This window comes from Pseudopodoces humilis, chromosome 16 (genome assembly GCF_049639895.1).
Source record: "Pseudopodoces humilis isolate 2021_Gansu_Grassland_sample_001 chromosome 16, ASM4963989v1, whole genome shotgun sequence".
In the NCBI taxonomy this organism is placed as follows: Eukaryota; Metazoa; Chordata; class Aves; order Passeriformes; family Paridae; genus Pseudopodoces; species Pseudopodoces humilis.
This window is the reverse complement of record NC_142215.1, coordinates 10097015-10113908: the sequence shown is the minus strand read 5'-3', so window position 1 is coordinate 10113908 and position 16894 is coordinate 10097015. Positions and strand designations below refer to the sequence as shown.

General features: G+C 40.1%; 2 protein-coding genes across 3 annotated transcripts; both read left to right on the top strand.

Annotated features, from left to right (window-relative positions):
- The first annotated feature begins 55 nt into the window (after nt 1–55).
- Nucleotides 56–6037, top strand: BLOC1S6 (biogenesis of lysosomal organelles complex 1 subunit 6). Its single transcript, XM_014251371.2, has 5 exons — nt 56–207; nt 927–1071; nt 2121–2208; nt 2802–2888; nt 3650–6037. The coding sequence occupies exons 1-5, from the start codon at nt 141–143 to the stop codon at nt 3767–3769; spliced, it is 507 nt and encodes a 168-aa protein (XP_014106846.2). The 5' UTR covers nt 56–140; the 3' UTR covers nt 3770–6037.
- A 348-nt stretch (nt 6038–6385) lies between these two features.
- On the top strand, nt 6386–16282 carry SQOR (sulfide quinone oxidoreductase). 2 transcript variants are annotated; one of them, XM_088063226.1, is made up of 10 exons: nt 6386–6426; nt 8888–9136; nt 9443–9613; nt 10094–10147; nt 11700–11894; nt 12787–12996; nt 13458–13641; nt 14491–14558; nt 15381–15559; nt 15761–16282. In XM_088063226.1, exons 2-10 carry the CDS (start codon nt 8906–8908, stop codon nt 15816–15818), a joined length of 1350 nt encoding a protein of 449 aa, XP_087919352.1. In that variant the 5' UTR covers nt 6386–6426; nt 8888–8905; the 3' UTR covers nt 15819–16282. The 2 variants fall into 2 exon arrangements, with proteins under 2 accessions (XP_087919352.1, XP_014106709.2); XM_014251234.2 differs by lacking the exon at nt 6386–6426 and adding an exon at nt 7462–7585.
- The last annotated feature ends 612 nt before the right edge of the window (nt 16283–16894 follow it).

The following is a 16894-nucleotide window of genomic DNA, read 5'->3' as shown; positions in this document are numbered from 1 at the left end:
GGCGCCGGGCCGGCCCGCTCTGTGAGGGCAGCCGGACCCGCCTGCCGCGGGCTCGGGCTGCCCTGCCCTGCCCTGCCCTGCCCTGCCCTGCCCTGCCCTGCCCTGCCCTGCCCTGCCGGAGGGAGCCGGGAGCGGCAGCGATGAGCGGCGCGGAGCGACCGGAGGGAAAGGAGGCGGCGCCCGCGGGTGGCCCCGGGCGCTCGCTGGGTACGTGCGGGGAGAGCCGAGACCCCGGGCCGGGCGGGACGCGGGTGCGGCGCGAGCCGAGGAGAGGCTGGAGCCGCTGCCGGGCCCGGTAGAGGCCGGAGGAGGGCGCTCCGCCACCCCCGGTGCTAGGGCCGGGCTCCCTCCGAGACCAAGGGCTGCCTCTCGCATCGTTCTCCCCCGTGCGGGGGCCTGTAGATGAAAGGGTTTTGTCTTCCTCGAGCACTGCAGACAAAAAATAGTCATAGCGTGCCCATACGAAACGTACAGGAGTTCAGCGGGAAGTCTTGGTGTTTTGAGTGACAGGCGAAGACCTTTCATAGCCTAGCTTGTTCTCAGACTTTGAAAGCAAAGGTTGGGGGCTGTTAATGTTCAGGTACTCTTGATACATATTCAGAACACTGATGTTGCCCATTCTTTTCTTCAGTAGACTGGAGTACTCGATTTTTCATTTTTTTTTAAGATATCTATGGAGCAGTTATATTTCCCACTTTCTATACTGCTGCTGTTCACATAAAAGGGTTTACCAGGAAGCTTGTGATACACAACTGAGAATAAGGGAAAAATAAAGAATATGAAAGTCCAGTTTAGCAGAAAAAGTGCAGAGAATTTTAATGTGTTTTAATGCTTTTAATTTTTGGAAAGGAAAATATGGTTGCTCCAGGTGAAACTTGAAGGGAATGCTGACCTCTCACATTCTGCCTTGCTGTTCTTTGGTGTAGGTCCCAGTGATGCATCTCCAGATGAAGGAGTCGTAGAAGATCTGCCTTTAATAGATGAGAAAGCTGTGGAGCAGCTAACTGAAGGATTGATTTCCCACTATCTGCCCGATCTTCAGCGATCAAAATCAGCACTGCAGGAACTTACGTAAGCAGATTTTTGAAACCAACTTCATACACGTGCCTACTTTGTTTGCTGCTCTTTTCAATAATGTGCCAGCTCCCTTTAACTGGAATATAGTTTATCAGCATTTCAGTGTCCTGACTCAAGCAGCCTGAATAATTCAGTGATCTGTGGGAGTACCAGGGGGTGTGTGTAAGCTGCAGTGTAGCCTGTGAGCACTTTGAAGAATGTGTAACACTAGAAGACTGAAATCCCCTAAGCCAGGCAGAGCAGAAGACCTAGATTTCTTAAATGCTTATTCACTTCTTTAGTGGAAAAGTGTGCTAAAAGCTGGATTTATTTTGCTTGGAGACATGTAGTCTGTATTCAGGGCAGCTTGTAGTGAGATATATTGTGTGTTGTTCAGTCTCTAAACCGTATTATGAAACACTTGAAAAATACAAGCAAGGAGCTAAGCAGATAAGAGTTCTTTGTACACTGATACCTCACTGATAACAGAGTAGTTGATTTCACATGCAAACCAGATCTGCCATGGATACAGAGATACTGGAAAGAGCTTTGCACAGATCCATCTCAGGTTTTCCAGGGTACCTTAGTTTGGGTTTCACTATGCATGATGTGGTTATGCTCCTGCCAAGGACAGCCTTTGTCTGGAAAGACTTGAGCTGATTTGTGTGGGATGGAGAGCCGTAATAATCACCAGGAGTCCACTCAAGTTCTGTACAGAAATAATTTATGACGCAGAGACACCCAAGTGGAAAGTCAAGAGCTAATTGTTCATCCTTTCAGTCAACAACTGCAACCTGGAGAGTGCCTCTTCAGGGTTTTTGGGATATTTGTCCTGGATATTCATGTGCTGTAAGATGCCGGCTGAATTTGTGTAACAAATAGCAGCTTGGATTTTTCTAGTTATTTACTCATGTTTTTATTGAAATCACCTAGAAGTGCATCAGAGGAATCTGGAATTGGGAAGCATGTATTGATACTGTTTTGATTAAAAATCTATTTAAAGGGCTGCTTGAAAATCATATGTGGTGCTTTACTTTGGGTTTATGCATCTTTTTTTGTTTTAGACAGAACCAAGTGGTACTGCTAGAAACGTTAGAACAAGAAATTTCAAAATTCAAAGAGTGTAACTCCATTGTTGATATCAATGCTTTGGTAAGTACCAGTAATGCCTTTAAATTCTAGATTAGCATAGATTTTCTTGCTGAAGCATTACTAGCAGTTTGTGTCTTTTCCTTGTTCTTCATGACCTACAGAAGGAAAACCAGTTCAGATATTAGGGGCAAACTCCTGGAGAGGGTAGGAACCAGCATATTTCCCTTAAATAGGAAGGGCAGCAGGAAGAGAGTGCAGGCTCAGTCAGGCAGCAGTGGTGACAATGGCTGTTCAAAGCCAGCAACCAAAGCAGATGTACACATGTTTTCAGTAGGATTAATGCTCCAGCACGGGCACTGTGCACCTCCCCAGACTGGCAGGAAGGGTCCATGAAACACTCATGTATGGTGCATAAAGTTGTAATATTTTTGGTCTGTTTCATGAATCTTAACTCAGTAGATTACAGTTTGTAACTCTTGAGATTTTCTATATTAATATGTGATATGTAAATTTTATATATAAACTTAAACGTGTTTGTTCCATTATCAAACTGGTCTGGTAATCACTGTTTTTCATTGCTATTTTGCTGTGTAGCTTTATAAAACAGCTATTCTAACTTGACAGTTGCTGCTTTAACAGTTATGCGTTTTAAGTTTTCAGAAGCTAAATACTATCACAACAAGTTAGTGAATATTAGAAATGAAATGATGATGCTGCACGAGAAGACATCAAAGTTAAAAGTAAGTGGGATAAATATTTTTATTTTCCAGTACAGATATTTACTTATGTGTTATTGTTTTCCAACTTTTATTTTGGATGCATGCTGAAAATTCTGATTAAAATAAAATTTTACCTTAAAAGGATGTTTTCAGTAGCTCCAAGCCATGCATTTTTTTAACCTTTCACTTGCTTCTAATGGTGCTCAAGGAACTTACACATCTGAACTATTCTTTAAGTGTCATCCTCAGGTTTAGGTGGTGTAAGAATCATGCCTTGTTCTGTTGCTTAGTCAACTCCATTTCAAGTAGTTGTCTTTGTTGTTTCACTTTCATTTCAATGGAAACTAGATTGTTACAAATGTAAAAATTTCTCCTTCTGCTTAATGTACCATTAATAGTGACATAAGTTCACTGGTTTCATGCTATACAGACAGCCTGGTTACATTATGGCAATATTAATCCTTCAGTATGTTCAACAAGAGAATTTTTTCTGGGAGGCAGTAAATTGCGTGATAAGAATCTCACCAGGTATACCCAAAGGATGACTTCTAGTGAGACTGAAGGGGCTTCAGTTTGTGTTCTCCCAGTGCAGACCACAAACTTCACATTTCTGAACAGTAAGCTGAAGGTGGGAGGGACGAAGCAAAAATGAACAGTTTATGCTGCGTTCAGTCATAAGGAGGGTGTGTTGGAGAGAAGGAGAATGAGAGGGATTTTGTTTGTTGCTCCAACTTAAATATATCTATAAAACTTACAATTACTTTTTTGTCTTTTTTGTTTAGAAAAGAGCACTTAAGCTGCAACAAAAGAGGCAGAAGGAAGAATTGGAACGAGAGCAGCAACGTGAGAAGGAACTTGAAAGAGAGAAACAATTAACAGCAAAACCTGCAAAGAGGACCTGAAAGCAGAGCATACAACTACTTGTCTGAACTAATGATTTCTTCTTTAACTGGAATTAAGGCAGAGTTTGCTTAAATTGGGCTACAGAGTTGCTAGCAATTCTGTTGCTAGCAAGTCTACTCTATGGTATAAATTCCAGAATGGTAATAATAGAGTTGGTAACATTCACATTTTTTAATTTCAGCCATTCAAGTTGCCTTCTTTTGTAATGCTATGCAGTTTGATATTATAATGTAAGTTAATTTTTATATATATATATATATATATATATGTATATAGGAGAGCTAGGCATCATATTTTTAAGTACCTATCCATTTTTGTTCTGTTCTTTTGGTGTTTAGAATTCTGTGAGATTTCATGACTGGCACATGTTTTTCAGACAAAATGCAGAATACTTCTCAAATTTCGGTTCTCATCACCAGACTTCATTGGCCGTATTTTCACTGAAACTGCTTTGTTTCATGCAGTTGGGATCTGTCTTTGGTCATAAATACTGATTTCTTGTGCAGCCTTAGTTTGGTTCATCTCTAATGAACTGAAGCAAATAGCAGTGTATTTGCTTAAAAGTACACTTCATTGCAGCAATCTTCTTTTTTTGTCATCAAGTAACTTAAGAACAGCTTTAAAGTGACTTCTGAATAAGTTCCCAGCTGAAATGATTGGCAGGGGAGAAGCAGAACACTAAACATTGTCAAAATTGATGTGTGCACAACACAAAGATTAATGAATTTGTGCTTCCACAAACATTTAAGTCAAACCAGGAAACTGTTGCTTCTGTAAGGGTTTATTAGGAAGACTTGTGTGGTCTAAGCATATTTTTGTGGGATTAAAAGTTATAGTTTCTTCATCTTGTGTGACGAAATAAAACATAACCAAAACTGAAATTTTCCATTTCATGTGAAATTCAGCCACCTGTGGGAAAACTACTGCATTTAGTGTTTTTTTCCCGTAACAAATGAATCATTTGCACATTGGGGCTATATAAGTGATTTTTTGTTACACTGTCCTCATCCAGATTGATGATTACTAGTGTTGCTGATGAGAAATTTGGAATGAAGGTTGATGTCCATTTCTCTGAATGTAATTCCTGTCTTGCAGCACTTGGTGTGAACTCCCATTCAAATGAATGTACAAGTTGTCTAGACTGGTAAAAGAGCTTTAAATTATTTGTTCTTACACTCTAACAAACTGGTTATTTCAGAGCTGAGTTTCTTTTTAAGTAATAATGTAAATGATGTGTTTTGAAGTAAGATAAAGGGTAAGCTATGTAAAGTTTTCCATAAAATATGTAGAGGAAGGTATCACAGGGGCACAGTCAATTTTACTTTTCACTCTCTTTTAGATGACTCATACAGTGTACGCCTGCCTGGACTTTCTGTATTGTAATTTTCTGAACTCCTAACTTTCTGTCCTTAATATTTGTCATATTTTTCTGTGAAAGATGCACTCTAACAAGTACCCAGGCATCATGCAAAGTAAACTGGGATAATGATTTGGGGCAACGAGAACAAACTAATTAAAGCAGTCTGAAGAGACACTGAAATGCTTTTAGTGAAGCAGTATTAGATTAAAACTTTCCACAGGTATTTTTCCCCAAAATTGACTCATGGCTATTAATTGCCTGTGGATTGTTGGCCTCTGCTGTGGTTTGTATGTATTTCTAAGAGAAATGTAAAGAATTTCCACAGTCCATTTTTTGGAGCAGAATGTATATAATTAAATGTTGTCTTAAGTATTTTATTTTGTAATGTAATTTCACAATCAGATTCTGGGAATTAAGACTGTTATCATTAAACTAACATGAAACTAGATGCCTCAGTATCCAAATCAGGATTGAATTCCTTTGATATTTCTTGATTTGTATGTCCTCATATAGAATCCAGTTTACTGTGTCAAGTTGTATTCTCTGTCTCTATCAATAACTGTGTTTTTTTTCCAAAGAACTGTGGTTTTGTTTCCAAAAAAATCATGGTTATTTTAACTAAAACTAGAGAATTCTAAAAAATTCTTAGAAATTTGAATACTTTTGAAATTTGGTACATTTCAGCATTTGGAATAATTTCCAATCAAAGGAATAAAAGCTGACAGTGCTTACCTGAGGAATCACATGCACATACATAAAAACGTAATTTATTAACTTTTCCTACAAAAGCATGGTAAGATCTGGGTTTTCTATGAATAAGGATCTAATTTTACTAAATGACCTTTCTGTAATAAAGGGGAGAAAATTAATAAAAATATAGAGGATTAAGTTTGTTCAGTTTACATAACTTGTATTAATGTGTTCTGAAATGACTTCAGTGAAAACTATAATTCATTATCTCCATAGGATGTTCTACCAAATACTCTTGTACGTCTTAATGCATTTACATTTACTTTTGTAAATGCTGCATTGGATGAATGTAACGATATCGATATCTAAAAATATGTGCTTGCATCAGCATGCACAGCTAGAGTGAGCAGTTCTACTGCTGTGTATGCTTAGTCTTGCTTGATTTTATAAAAAGTTATTAAGGAGTAGATAAATGTGGTAGAACAGTGTTAGGGTTGGGCAGTGTGTGCCCAGCCCTTACACAGCAGCTCCCGCCCTCATCCTGACTGGACTTTGGAAAGGTTAAGGCAGCGCTCCCTGCAGCTGCTGGAGGCCTCTGTGCCACAGGTGAGGAGTTTCTTTATGTTTGGTTTGTGAGATGTTTCTGAATTACTGAATTCATATGAGTATTTTTTTTAATTAAAACTGTAGGCTATCTCTGTAAGCAGTCTGTGGAGAAATATGCATGGGAGCTTAAAGAAAGTACTGCAGTGTTTAAAGACAATCCTAAAAATACATGTTTAAAAAAACAGCCCAACAATTTTCTCATGAGCAGAGAAGAAGATCAACCTCTTAGAACAAAAAGTGTGGAAAAAAAGGCTGCATTCTGGTTATACAAATGCAGCTGGAAACAGGAAGTTGAGAAACGCATACAAATTATAAAAATGGGCAGTTTGGGTGTTTTAAAGGATGTCACTATAAACCCTGGGCTTTTTTCTCTTAGAGAAGTCTCTTGTATTAATCAAAATGTCTGATCTCCATGTCACACTTTTAAAGATACCGATTAGTGTCTTTCAGTACATTTTCTGTCCAGTAGAACTCAGGAACTGTGGGTGTTCAGCTTTGAGAAGGCAGCCTTTACCTGTCACTGGAGGATTCACTCCATCAGAGCTCATTTACTATTAATTATTGATCTAGTTAAGTGTTTTGATGTTATATTATTAAGCTTAATATTTTTTCTGGTTTTCTGTCTATAGAAAAGGGCTCCTAGATTATAGTTTAGGGCTGGTGCATACAGGTAACCTGAGGAAGTTTAGGTATTGAAGTCTCAGTGGTTGCTCCATTGTAGGTACTGTAGTGATTCTGGTGTCGGTCAGCCCGATGTGAGTGACCTGTGCTGTGTGTCTAGGTGGGACTCTGGGCTGCTGCCTGGGATGGGGGCCAATAGCGAACGCGCAGCTGGGATTGGCAGGGGGCCAGGTTTAGGACTGGAGTTTCAAAACTTTGGGAAGCACGGCGTTGGAGCTGTATGTGCCACCGGTAGCTGCTCGGAGCGGAGCGCCCAGCTCAGCCCCTCGCGGGGGCCCCGCGATCACCGGCGGCGGCGCACACCCGGCCCGGCCCGGCCCGGCCCGGCCGGCCCTGCCCTGCCCTGCCGGCCGGCCCGCGCCCTTTGCCCGCGGCCGGGCAGCACCCGGAGCCCCGAGCTCCGCCCCGCTGCTCCCGGAGCCGATCGCACCCGGGCCGGCGGCGCGGTCCTTCCCCGCACTGCTCGGCGCAGCGAGCGGTAAGTGCGGAGCCGGGAGCGGTGCCGGGGGCCCGTCCTGCCGTGTGGGAGCGGGGCCGTCGGGCTGGGCCGAGGAGGGAGGCGGCGGGAGGGCCGTGCCGGCGGGGCAGCCTGCGGGCCGTAGCGGCCTCACCGAGCGCTGACGGGTCGTGCCCCAGCCTCGGGAGCGGGGCCCTGCTCCCCCTGCAGGGCCGTGTCTCTTGGCCTCGGGGAGCGGGGCAGCAGCGGCTTTCGGGCCCTTGCGGCTGCTGTGCCCTGAGCTGAGGGGCTCGCAGGCGCTGGAGCCGGCTGGGGAGCTGCCCGCCGAGCGCGCACACGTGCATGGGAGGAATGCTTAAACTGCCCATCTATGGCCAGCTGCTTAAAGAATAGCTGCAACGATCTGTACTTCTTGTCAGTATGACTTCTCTAACTTTATTCAAACTTCCTTCAATAAACTGGTTCCATGAAGTAGGCAGTCTGAAGAGCTTAGCATACGGTAGGTGCCCTGGAGAGGAAGAAACTGCAGTTGTCCGGTCTCTGCACGAACTGCCGTGCTTCGTGCTTTGGTTAGGTGTTTGCCCCGGGCTGAAGTTGAGCTACTGAGGTACTGAGCTCTCCTGCTTAACTATGATTTCTTTAAAATGCATTTTCTAAAGTATTAAACAGACTTATTCTAAAAACATGCAGACAAATGGCCTTAGAGTGAAAAGAAAAAGAGATTTATGAATGGAGGTCCGCATCTTGAAATAGCTGCCTGCACAGATGATAAACAGCCTTCTAAACTGAAACTAACTAACTGCGGAGTTCCGTGTTTTGTTCTGACTGGGGAGGGCTTGAGAAGAAAATGTTTGCATCTTGGAAACATGTCAAACAAAATTATTAACATTTATTTTACATTGGATGTGTCTGGGATTTTCCCCTCTCAGTCCCAAATTCTAACTGTAAGCATTAATAATGGGGCATTATAAAGAATTCAGGGTACACTGACATGAGGGGTGTCAGGATAGCACAGAAAGGTACAGAATGAGTTACTCAAGTACATCTAGTGTAGTGGGGAATTTTTCAAGCTGACATTGGAAGATTTTCTTGAAAATATTTGAGGTTTCTGGTGTAATTTTGAAACTGGTCTATAAGTATCATAAATGAAATGAATGTTCACCATATAATAAATAATGAATAAATAAATGAAGAAGCTGTAGTTCTTGCCTGGCGACTCAAGGAATTTAGTATAATTTTTGGCTTGAAAACTAACCTAGGCATTTAAATAACCATAAATTCTGCTTCCTATAATTGTTACTGGTACCTTTCCGTATCTCCTAGCTTCCCACTTAATGAAAGATGTCAGCAATTGGAGCGGTATCCTGCTCCTGTCTCCATTCTGGTGTGTGGTTGCTGAAACCAGGAATGCAGAAGATGAGTTCCTTGGGCTTACACACAGCAGCCAGGTGTGCTGCCAAGGATTATTACGAAGTACTTGTGTTGGGTGGAGGTGCTGGTGGAATCGCCATGAGTGCTCGGATGAAGAGGAAAGTGGGGGCAGGAAATGTGGCTGTTGTTGAGCCAAGTAAGGTGAGTCTGATAAAGAATAAGCATTTTACATGTGACCAGATGGGTCTCATTCCTCTCCAGCCCTACATGTTTTTAACTGTGGAAAGTAAGCCAACAAACCATCTTTCAAAAGGTTTTGTATGACACTTTCTTCTCCATGAGATTTATGTATCCCTGCAGCTTTGTCATGAAAAAATCTTGGTTATTTATACAGCTTACTTTGTTAAGTATAATACAATGTTAAAAGCACATTGCTCCCATTCAGAGTAAAGTGCCTTTAAATCCTTTTAAACAGTTTTGAAATGTCCATTTGAACTTTTATTTCAGACTCATTACTATCAGCCACTGTGGACCCTGGTTGGTGGTGGTGCAAAGCAGCTGGCAGCTTCTGCACGTCCAATGGGAAATGTAATGCCTAAAGGTGTTGAGTGGATCAAATCTCAAGTTATGGCATTGGATCCAGATAAGAACTGTGTCTGGCTGGAGAATGATATCAAGGTAATAATGTAAAACAAAAAACAGAAAAAAAAGGTTTTTATTTAATGTCAGGGGTTGTCTGTCCACATCTGGCAGATCCCCTTAGAACTGCCTATTGATCAAGACCTCCAGCATCTAGGAGGCTGGGAAATTACAATTAGTCCTATGTACTTGGTCCTAAAATCTTTTTCTAATAAAACTTGTGGTAGATAACTAGGTTAGAATAACGTCAACTTAAAATACTTAAAATGCCCTGTTTATGGTGAACTGAACAGAAAAGAGAATATTTTGCTCCAGATACCTGAGTCTGTGTATAACAAAGGCTGTGTAACTCATAATGCAGTTAGCATTTTAACAAGAATTCTTAGAGCTTAACTTATGTTACTAATGCTCCCTATATCTCCTTCTTTGTGACTCTGTTGCTGTCAGATAACTGAAATTTACTTTGAGATAATGCTTTGATTTCTTTGTCTAAAATACTTTTTGTTCCTTGCACAACAGGTATCCTACAAGTATCTGATAATTGCCCTTGGAATTAGTCTGCATTATGAAAAGGTATTTGTTTTACAATAACCATATTTTTACTAATTCTACTAGCATCACGTACATTCCTTAAATTAAATGGCTTTTCAGTACTGTTTTTACTGCAAGGTATTGAACACTATGAATTAAAGAGATAGAAGACAGAATAATGACTTTCCTCCTTCTACACATCCCTGTGTAATAAACCTAATTACCCTTGGAAAAGCCTTTTACAAAAACCTTGTTGCATCTCTGTGACAATATCAGCAGACGGGGCAGCAAGTTGAATTTAGAACTTTAAGGCAGCCTGTAATAATGAGATAATAAGATGTGCTGACTGTAGTCTGAAGCACCTCTGATGTAAACAGGATGAGGAAAACAGTCAGTAAAATCTGACCTGCAGAATTAATTTGACCTACCCTCACCTTTCTTAAAGGATGCACTTCAAAAGGAGCCAGCTGAGTTACCAGGCTTGTGTTTAAAAAGGGCCCTGGAGCCCTTTCCTTGTGTAACATTTCCTGTACAGTTCACACAGTGGCACTCAGAGGAAAATGTTGGTGCAAGAGTGACCACAGTGATGTGTATGTAGGAGACCAAAAACACAAAGGCAAGATGTCTGAGCAATTTGACTCTCATGGTTTTACCCTGACCTGAATATGATGTTGTACCTGACAATGTACTTAAGTATCTCTTTGAAAAGCTTTCGAGATACATGTTAAGCAAGAGCTGGTCTCAGTTAGTTACAGTCACAAATAAGCTCTGGTGATTAGGTCTGTGGAATGAGGAGATGCATAATGTCCAGTGACCCTCCTCTCAATCTTTGTATCTATTGCTTCAGTACAAGCTGATAAAAGTAAATTCAGTGTTCACTAGTAGAAGCCATGTAACACAGTTAATCACACTCTCTAATGAAAACTCATAGTAACTTTTAAACAAAAGAGGACAATTGTAAAAGAGGGATGGTTTCTCTTCACCAGCAGTGTACTTCTGGTGCAGACCGGAACATCCCAAACACATTGCAGTACATGTAACATGGCTCCGTATTCTCACAGAATTTCTGCAATTCATTATTTTGAAATGGGTACAACTTCCTTTCTCACAAGCAGATCCTCAGGTCATAGTAGGAGTAATAGGGAAATAATTACTGAATGCAGATTAGTTAAAACAAAATGACCCTAGGCAAATACAGGTATCTGCAACTGAATGCAGAAAAGTTTCATTCACCTTAAAAATTTTCATAATGCTTTTTTTTTAATATTATTTTGCTTGCGGTGATATGACTTTATATATTCTTGCTCTGAATTTCAGTCTGCAAAAACTTCGGTCTGAGTCTGCACTGAAGACTTATGCTCAGATGTTGTAATTTCACTAAATGTTAAATCTACTAAATTATATACTGAATTCTAAAGGAAATACCTGTTTTATTGCTAGGCCTATTTTTAAAAATACCAACTAGTGAGTAAGTATGGACTTTCTTTTTGATGGAGACTTCTTAATAGTTATTTCTCAGTCTGTATTTAATACTTGTCAATGATGACAAAACTTCTGCCATCTGTACCTGAAACCTTAATTTCTCTTTTCCTAGATCAAAGGCTTGCCTGAAGGTTTTAAACACCCTAAAATAGGTTCCAATTATTCAGCCCAGACAGTAGAGAAAACATGGAGAGCTTTACAAGATTTTAAGGAAGGAAATGCTATCTTTACTTTTCCAAATACTCCAGTGAAGTGTGCAGGGGCTCCTCAGAAGATCATGTATTTATCAGATGCATACTTGAGAAAAGTAAGTATTTTACCCTCTCTGACAGTGCTTGTTCTCACAGTTGGAAGGAAGGCTTGTTCTAAGGGTTTCATATTATCTTTGAAACAAGTGTAAACCACGTGACAATGCTGTGACTCAGGATTATTAAAGTGACTGTGTTGCTTTTTCTATTTTTAATGTATAAGGAATGCAGGTAAATGGATTGTACATAATATTTAGCATATATTTAATCCCAGAGAAACTTGTAGAATTCAGAAATTAAATTCAGAATTTCATACTGAAAGAACTGCTTGCCCTGCTTCTGGTGAGCTTCAGATACAACTGTTCTTGGCCTAATTTATAACTTCATGTGGTGCACCAAAATAACACTGGCTAGAATGAAGTAATTCTTGTTACTTTAAGTACTTAATACCTGTTGCCATTTGTCTACTAGTCTGAAAAGTGGCTATGCTTGCTCCTTGGGTGCATTGTCTCAGCATCAGGAGGAGTCTTAGCCAGGCTGTTAAAGCAAGCTTAGTGGAATCAAAAGACAACTTCAGGTGGAAGTGTCAAGCTTCATGTGTGTATAAGTTTCATGAGTTACCTACTGGGTAAATACCTGAATTATTCATAGAAGTGGGGGTTTCAGAAAGCTTTTTTAACACTAAACTGCTTCAAGAATTTAACCTGCATACAGCAGTTCTTCAGTGCCTTGCAGCCACCTCTTCTCATCAGTCATTTGTGTGAGGTATGTTCAGTACCTCATGCTGAAAGGGTCTACCTTCTAACATGCTGTGAAATATTAATTAAATATTCATTAATAATTGAACTGCATGAATAGTTCTATCAGCTCTTTAGTAGTGCAGCACAGTTCTTTTGTCTCTTCTTGTCACAGTTTCTTAATAGAAAATGGTAATTGGATCTCCTCCTGCAGACAGGAAAACGTTCCAAAGCAAACATAATGTTCAACACCTCACTTGGTGTGATTTTTGGTGTTAAGAAATATGCTGATGCATTGCTTGAAGTAATAAAGGACAGGAATCTTGCTGTAAACTACAAGCGCAACCTCATAGAAGTTCGAGCAGACAAGCAAGAAGCTGTGTTTGAAAACTTGGACAAACCTGGAGTGACTGAAGTTTATCAGGTCAGGAGCTTTCAGACCCCTCATTTGGTTCTATTTGTTTTCCTTGTGTACTGGAAAGTAACTTCTGCATTGTTATAACACAGTCTGCTTTGTTGTATATTGCTGTTCCCACCGAGAGTACGATCTCTAACTTTAGCAGAACATTAAAAATTCTGAAACCGAGGTAGAGAGAAGGAAAAATATATCATAAATTATGCCTGGATTCCTTTATGCTGTGGGAATGTCTCAGGTGTATTTGGAGGAAGGCAAATTGCTTGCTAATGGAGTTGCTTGATAAGGTTCCTGTTAATTAAAGGATGCACTTGAAATCTGGGAGCAGATTTTCATTCTATATACTCATTTAAAAAACCAAAACATACACAAACCCAAGAAACTCTCTCTCCACACTGTGTTTATTGCCTTATACCAACAGATAGTTTGCTCTGGTGAACTAACCATTGAGTACCTTTCTTTATGTTTAGTATGAAATGCTTCATGTCACACCCCCAATGGGGCCACCTGCTGTACTTGTCAACAGTCCTGTCTCAGATGAAGGTGGCTGGGTGGATGTAGATAAGGAGACTCTACAACATAAAAAGTATCCTAATGTCTTTGGTATTGGAGATTGCACCAACCTTCCAACATCAAAAACTGCTGCAGCTGTAGGTAAAGTTGCATGTGTATGTTTGTGTGTGTAAATGACAAGAGTGGAGTCACAGTAAGCTTTTTGTTTAGTTTGCTACTCCTGAGGCCATGACTTGAATTTTGAGGTTTCAAAGAGACCAGAGTCTTTTTGGAACCAAAAAGTTTAGTTAGCTAGTTTGGACCAACTAGCCAGCTACAGACCATGTTGATGCCACTAACCCAACAGTTCTGTTGTTCCAGATGCCTCACAGATGAACTAATTCTGTTTTTTGTGTTCACAGAATGTCATATAATGAATGAACTATTCTTGTATTATATCATTCAGTAATGAACCTTTCTGCTTTATCTTAGCTCCTCATGCATGTGCCACCCAACTGTTAAGTCACTATCAAAAAATCATATGTTCTGGCCTTGTAGCCACAGGTTCCACAATTAAAATACTTTAAGTGTATGGTCTCACAACTGATAAAAGGCAAATAAGAGTAGAAAAAAACCCAGGCTATACAGTATGTTATTGATGTAATGAAAGAGTGGGGTACTTAACTACTTCAATAAATGGATCTACAGCTACAGCACTAAGAATGAAACAGAATTTCAGTGTGCCAGAACCTCAATGTTTGATAAGACTGAACAAATATAATTTATCATAGGAGAATGGCATAGGCTAAAAATATCAGCTCAAGTTTCATTAAGCTTTAGCATGTTTGAAAGAGTGAGGACAAAGCATTAGTTCTTTTTTTCTAGTCTGGGACAAGTTCAATTGCAGCTGAATTGTCCAACAAAATACCTTGCTACTACTGTTTGCTTTAGTAATGACAATAATTGCTGGCTGAAACAGTCTTAGTACACTTCTTTTTCTTTCTTATTTAGCTGCACAGTCTGGAGTCCTTGATAAAACCATTTCTCTGGTAATGAAGAATGAGTTGCCAGTTAAAAAGGTACTTACGGTTCTTGTCTTAGGGAGAAATTCTCTTGAATGTTTTCTCCCTTTTTACACAGGAAGTCTTGCAGGCAGCTGTGTGTGAACCGGAAGGCAGGAAAGGCTTTGCCTCTGCAGTTGTGGTGCTAAGTGGTTACATGTTGCATATCAGAGTAGTAATGGAATTGCAGTTGATGATACTGCCATTCCCCAACTTCTGAGTTCAGAGAAGGTTAAAGGCTAATTAGTCAGGGTTTATACTCAGTGCAAGTGATTTACTTAAGGTAATTCCTGCTCCAGAAAATGTCTTGCAAACTTGCTTCTCCTATGCAGGAAATGATCTTTTAAGGAGTTAAACTGAAGCTTCTGTACTGCAGCTGTTAAGCCTATACATATTGTCAAATTTGTCCTTTAGCCTTTATTTTGGATATGGCTTTTTTTGGGGCACTAACCTGAATATCTTGGAATTCTCTGGAAATTCTCACTAAAGATCCTCTTGCATTGTTGAAGTAAACACCAGCTCTCATCCTGATGTGCTGGTCACCTGTTTCACTAGTTACAATAACCAACCATTAATGAATGACATTATGCCCTGTTGTTCTAGGTTAGGTCTAATTTAAGCAATGTTGTTAAGCAGATCTACATTTGAAATAGAGTGGCTTAGTATTATGGTTAATAAACCAGAACTGGCTTAGCAGCCTTCCAGCTTCACTGGTATTTACACTGTAAATGCAGAAACTTCCTAGGAAGTTATTTTGAAATGTGAATGTTAACCATGGCTTGTAAAACCTCAGACTTTAGGCTTTGGTTCAGAATGGTAAGTGGGTATTTTTCATTGCAGTATGATGGATACACTTCCTGCCCACTAGTAACAGGATACAACAAAGTGATTCTGGCAGAGTTTGACTACAATGCTCAGCCTTTGGAGACCTTTCCCATTGACCAGAGTAAGGAGAGAGCAACCATGTACCACATGAAAGCTGATATGATGCCTCTACTCTATTGGAATGCACTACTTAAGTAAGTACTGAAGAAAAACAAATCAGGTATGGACACCTGTTCTGGCTTAGCTCCTTGCTAGAACAGAAGCAAAGTACATCCTCAGCTGTGACCAGAACAACCCCCTAATGCCTATCTCTTCACAGTACAGTATCTTACAAGAAAAAAACTTTTCCCAAGCCCTAGTCTGACAGTATATATAAGAACTTTCTCTGTTTCCAGGGGATACTGGGGAGGACCAGCTCCTGTCAGGAAGTTAATGCATCTGGGCTTGAAGTAACTGCTGGTTCTTGGCATTGGTTAAAACCTTCCAAAGTGGACTGGTCTCACACTGGATCAATACATATCTTTCCTCTTGGAATACCTGGCAGACTTTTTTTTTTTTTTTTTAATCAAGCTTTGGTCACTAATTCACTTTTCTTCCCACTATGGATTAAAGCCTTCATAGTGCTCTTTCCCTGAGGCCTTAAACTTTCCCTTAAGAGGCCTTAAACTACTTTGATATTTACACAGGAATCTGACCTTGCCTTACCCTATGGATTACTAGAGAAATTGCTGGAACAACCAATATTTTCAAAGCTATTGTGTATGTAAAATTTTCTTCTTGAAAAATTCCTAAACTGAATTGTCTGCATCCAAGATCAGTGCATGCACTGGATTTAATGGTGATTTAATACTAGTAAAATGGCCTGAAAGTCTCCTGTTCTCTTATTTTTGAAGAACATCAATACTAATTTCTAAGCATACCTGCTGCCTAATTATTATAAGAATGCATGCAGTTTTGAAAGCAAAGAAGTCAAAGCAGTGTCTGTGTATATGGATACACACACACACTTCTAGGATAGTTGAGCCACTTTGCATCAGTTCCACTACAGTGTTTTAACCTGTGACACTAAGACCATCATGAAGAGTCACTTGAGAACACATCCTAGACAGAAGCACAATTTAGGATCACAGACAAGGGGGAAGTGCTTTTTAATTATGACCATATAGAACTCAGTTTTCAAGGGAAAGGTTGAACAAAGTTGAATTTGAGGGTTGAGTCTTCACAGAAGCTGGAACTTTAGAGGCAGTCAGGTAGGCAGCATGGAGCAAACAGGAATTATCTTCACTCACAAGAATCAGCAGCAGCAGCTTATTTCTAAACAGAAAAGATAGATGTGAACATATTTCAATTTACAGTTTCATGCTTTTCCAACAGAGGTTTTAAAAGGTTTGCCTTTGAATTGCAATTATAAGCATGAACATATATACCTGGGTGTTAAGTAATTCTTCAATCTTATTCTGGATCTGCCCATACACATCATTAAACAGCTCCTCCTTTGATTTCGTCCCATTCAAATGCACTTAAAGAAA

Coding starts and splice junctions, on each gene's coding strand:
- SQOR (XM_088063226.1), top strand. CDS start 8,906: ATGTCAGCAATTGGAGCGGTATCCTGCTCCTGTCTCCATTCTGGTGTG. Junction 11,895..12,786: donor CAGATGCATACTTGAGAAAA/GTAAGTATTTTA, acceptor CTCCTCCTGCAG/ACAGGAAAACGTTCCAAAGC. Junction 15,560..15,760: donor TATTGGAATGCACTACTTAA/GTAAGTACTGAA, acceptor CTCTGTTTCCAG/GGGATACTGGGGAGGACCAG.
- BLOC1S6 (XM_014251371.2), top strand. CDS start 141: ATGAGCGGCGCGGAGCGACCGGAGGGAAAGGAGGCGGCGCCCGCGGGT. Junction 208..926: donor TGGCCCCGGGCGCTCGCTGG/GTACGTGCGGGG, acceptor TCTTTGGTGTAG/GTCCCAGTGATGCATCTCCA. Junction 2,889..3,649: donor AGAAGACATCAAAGTTAAAA/GTAAGTGGGATA, acceptor TTTTTTGTTTAG/AAAAGAGCACTTAAGCTGCA.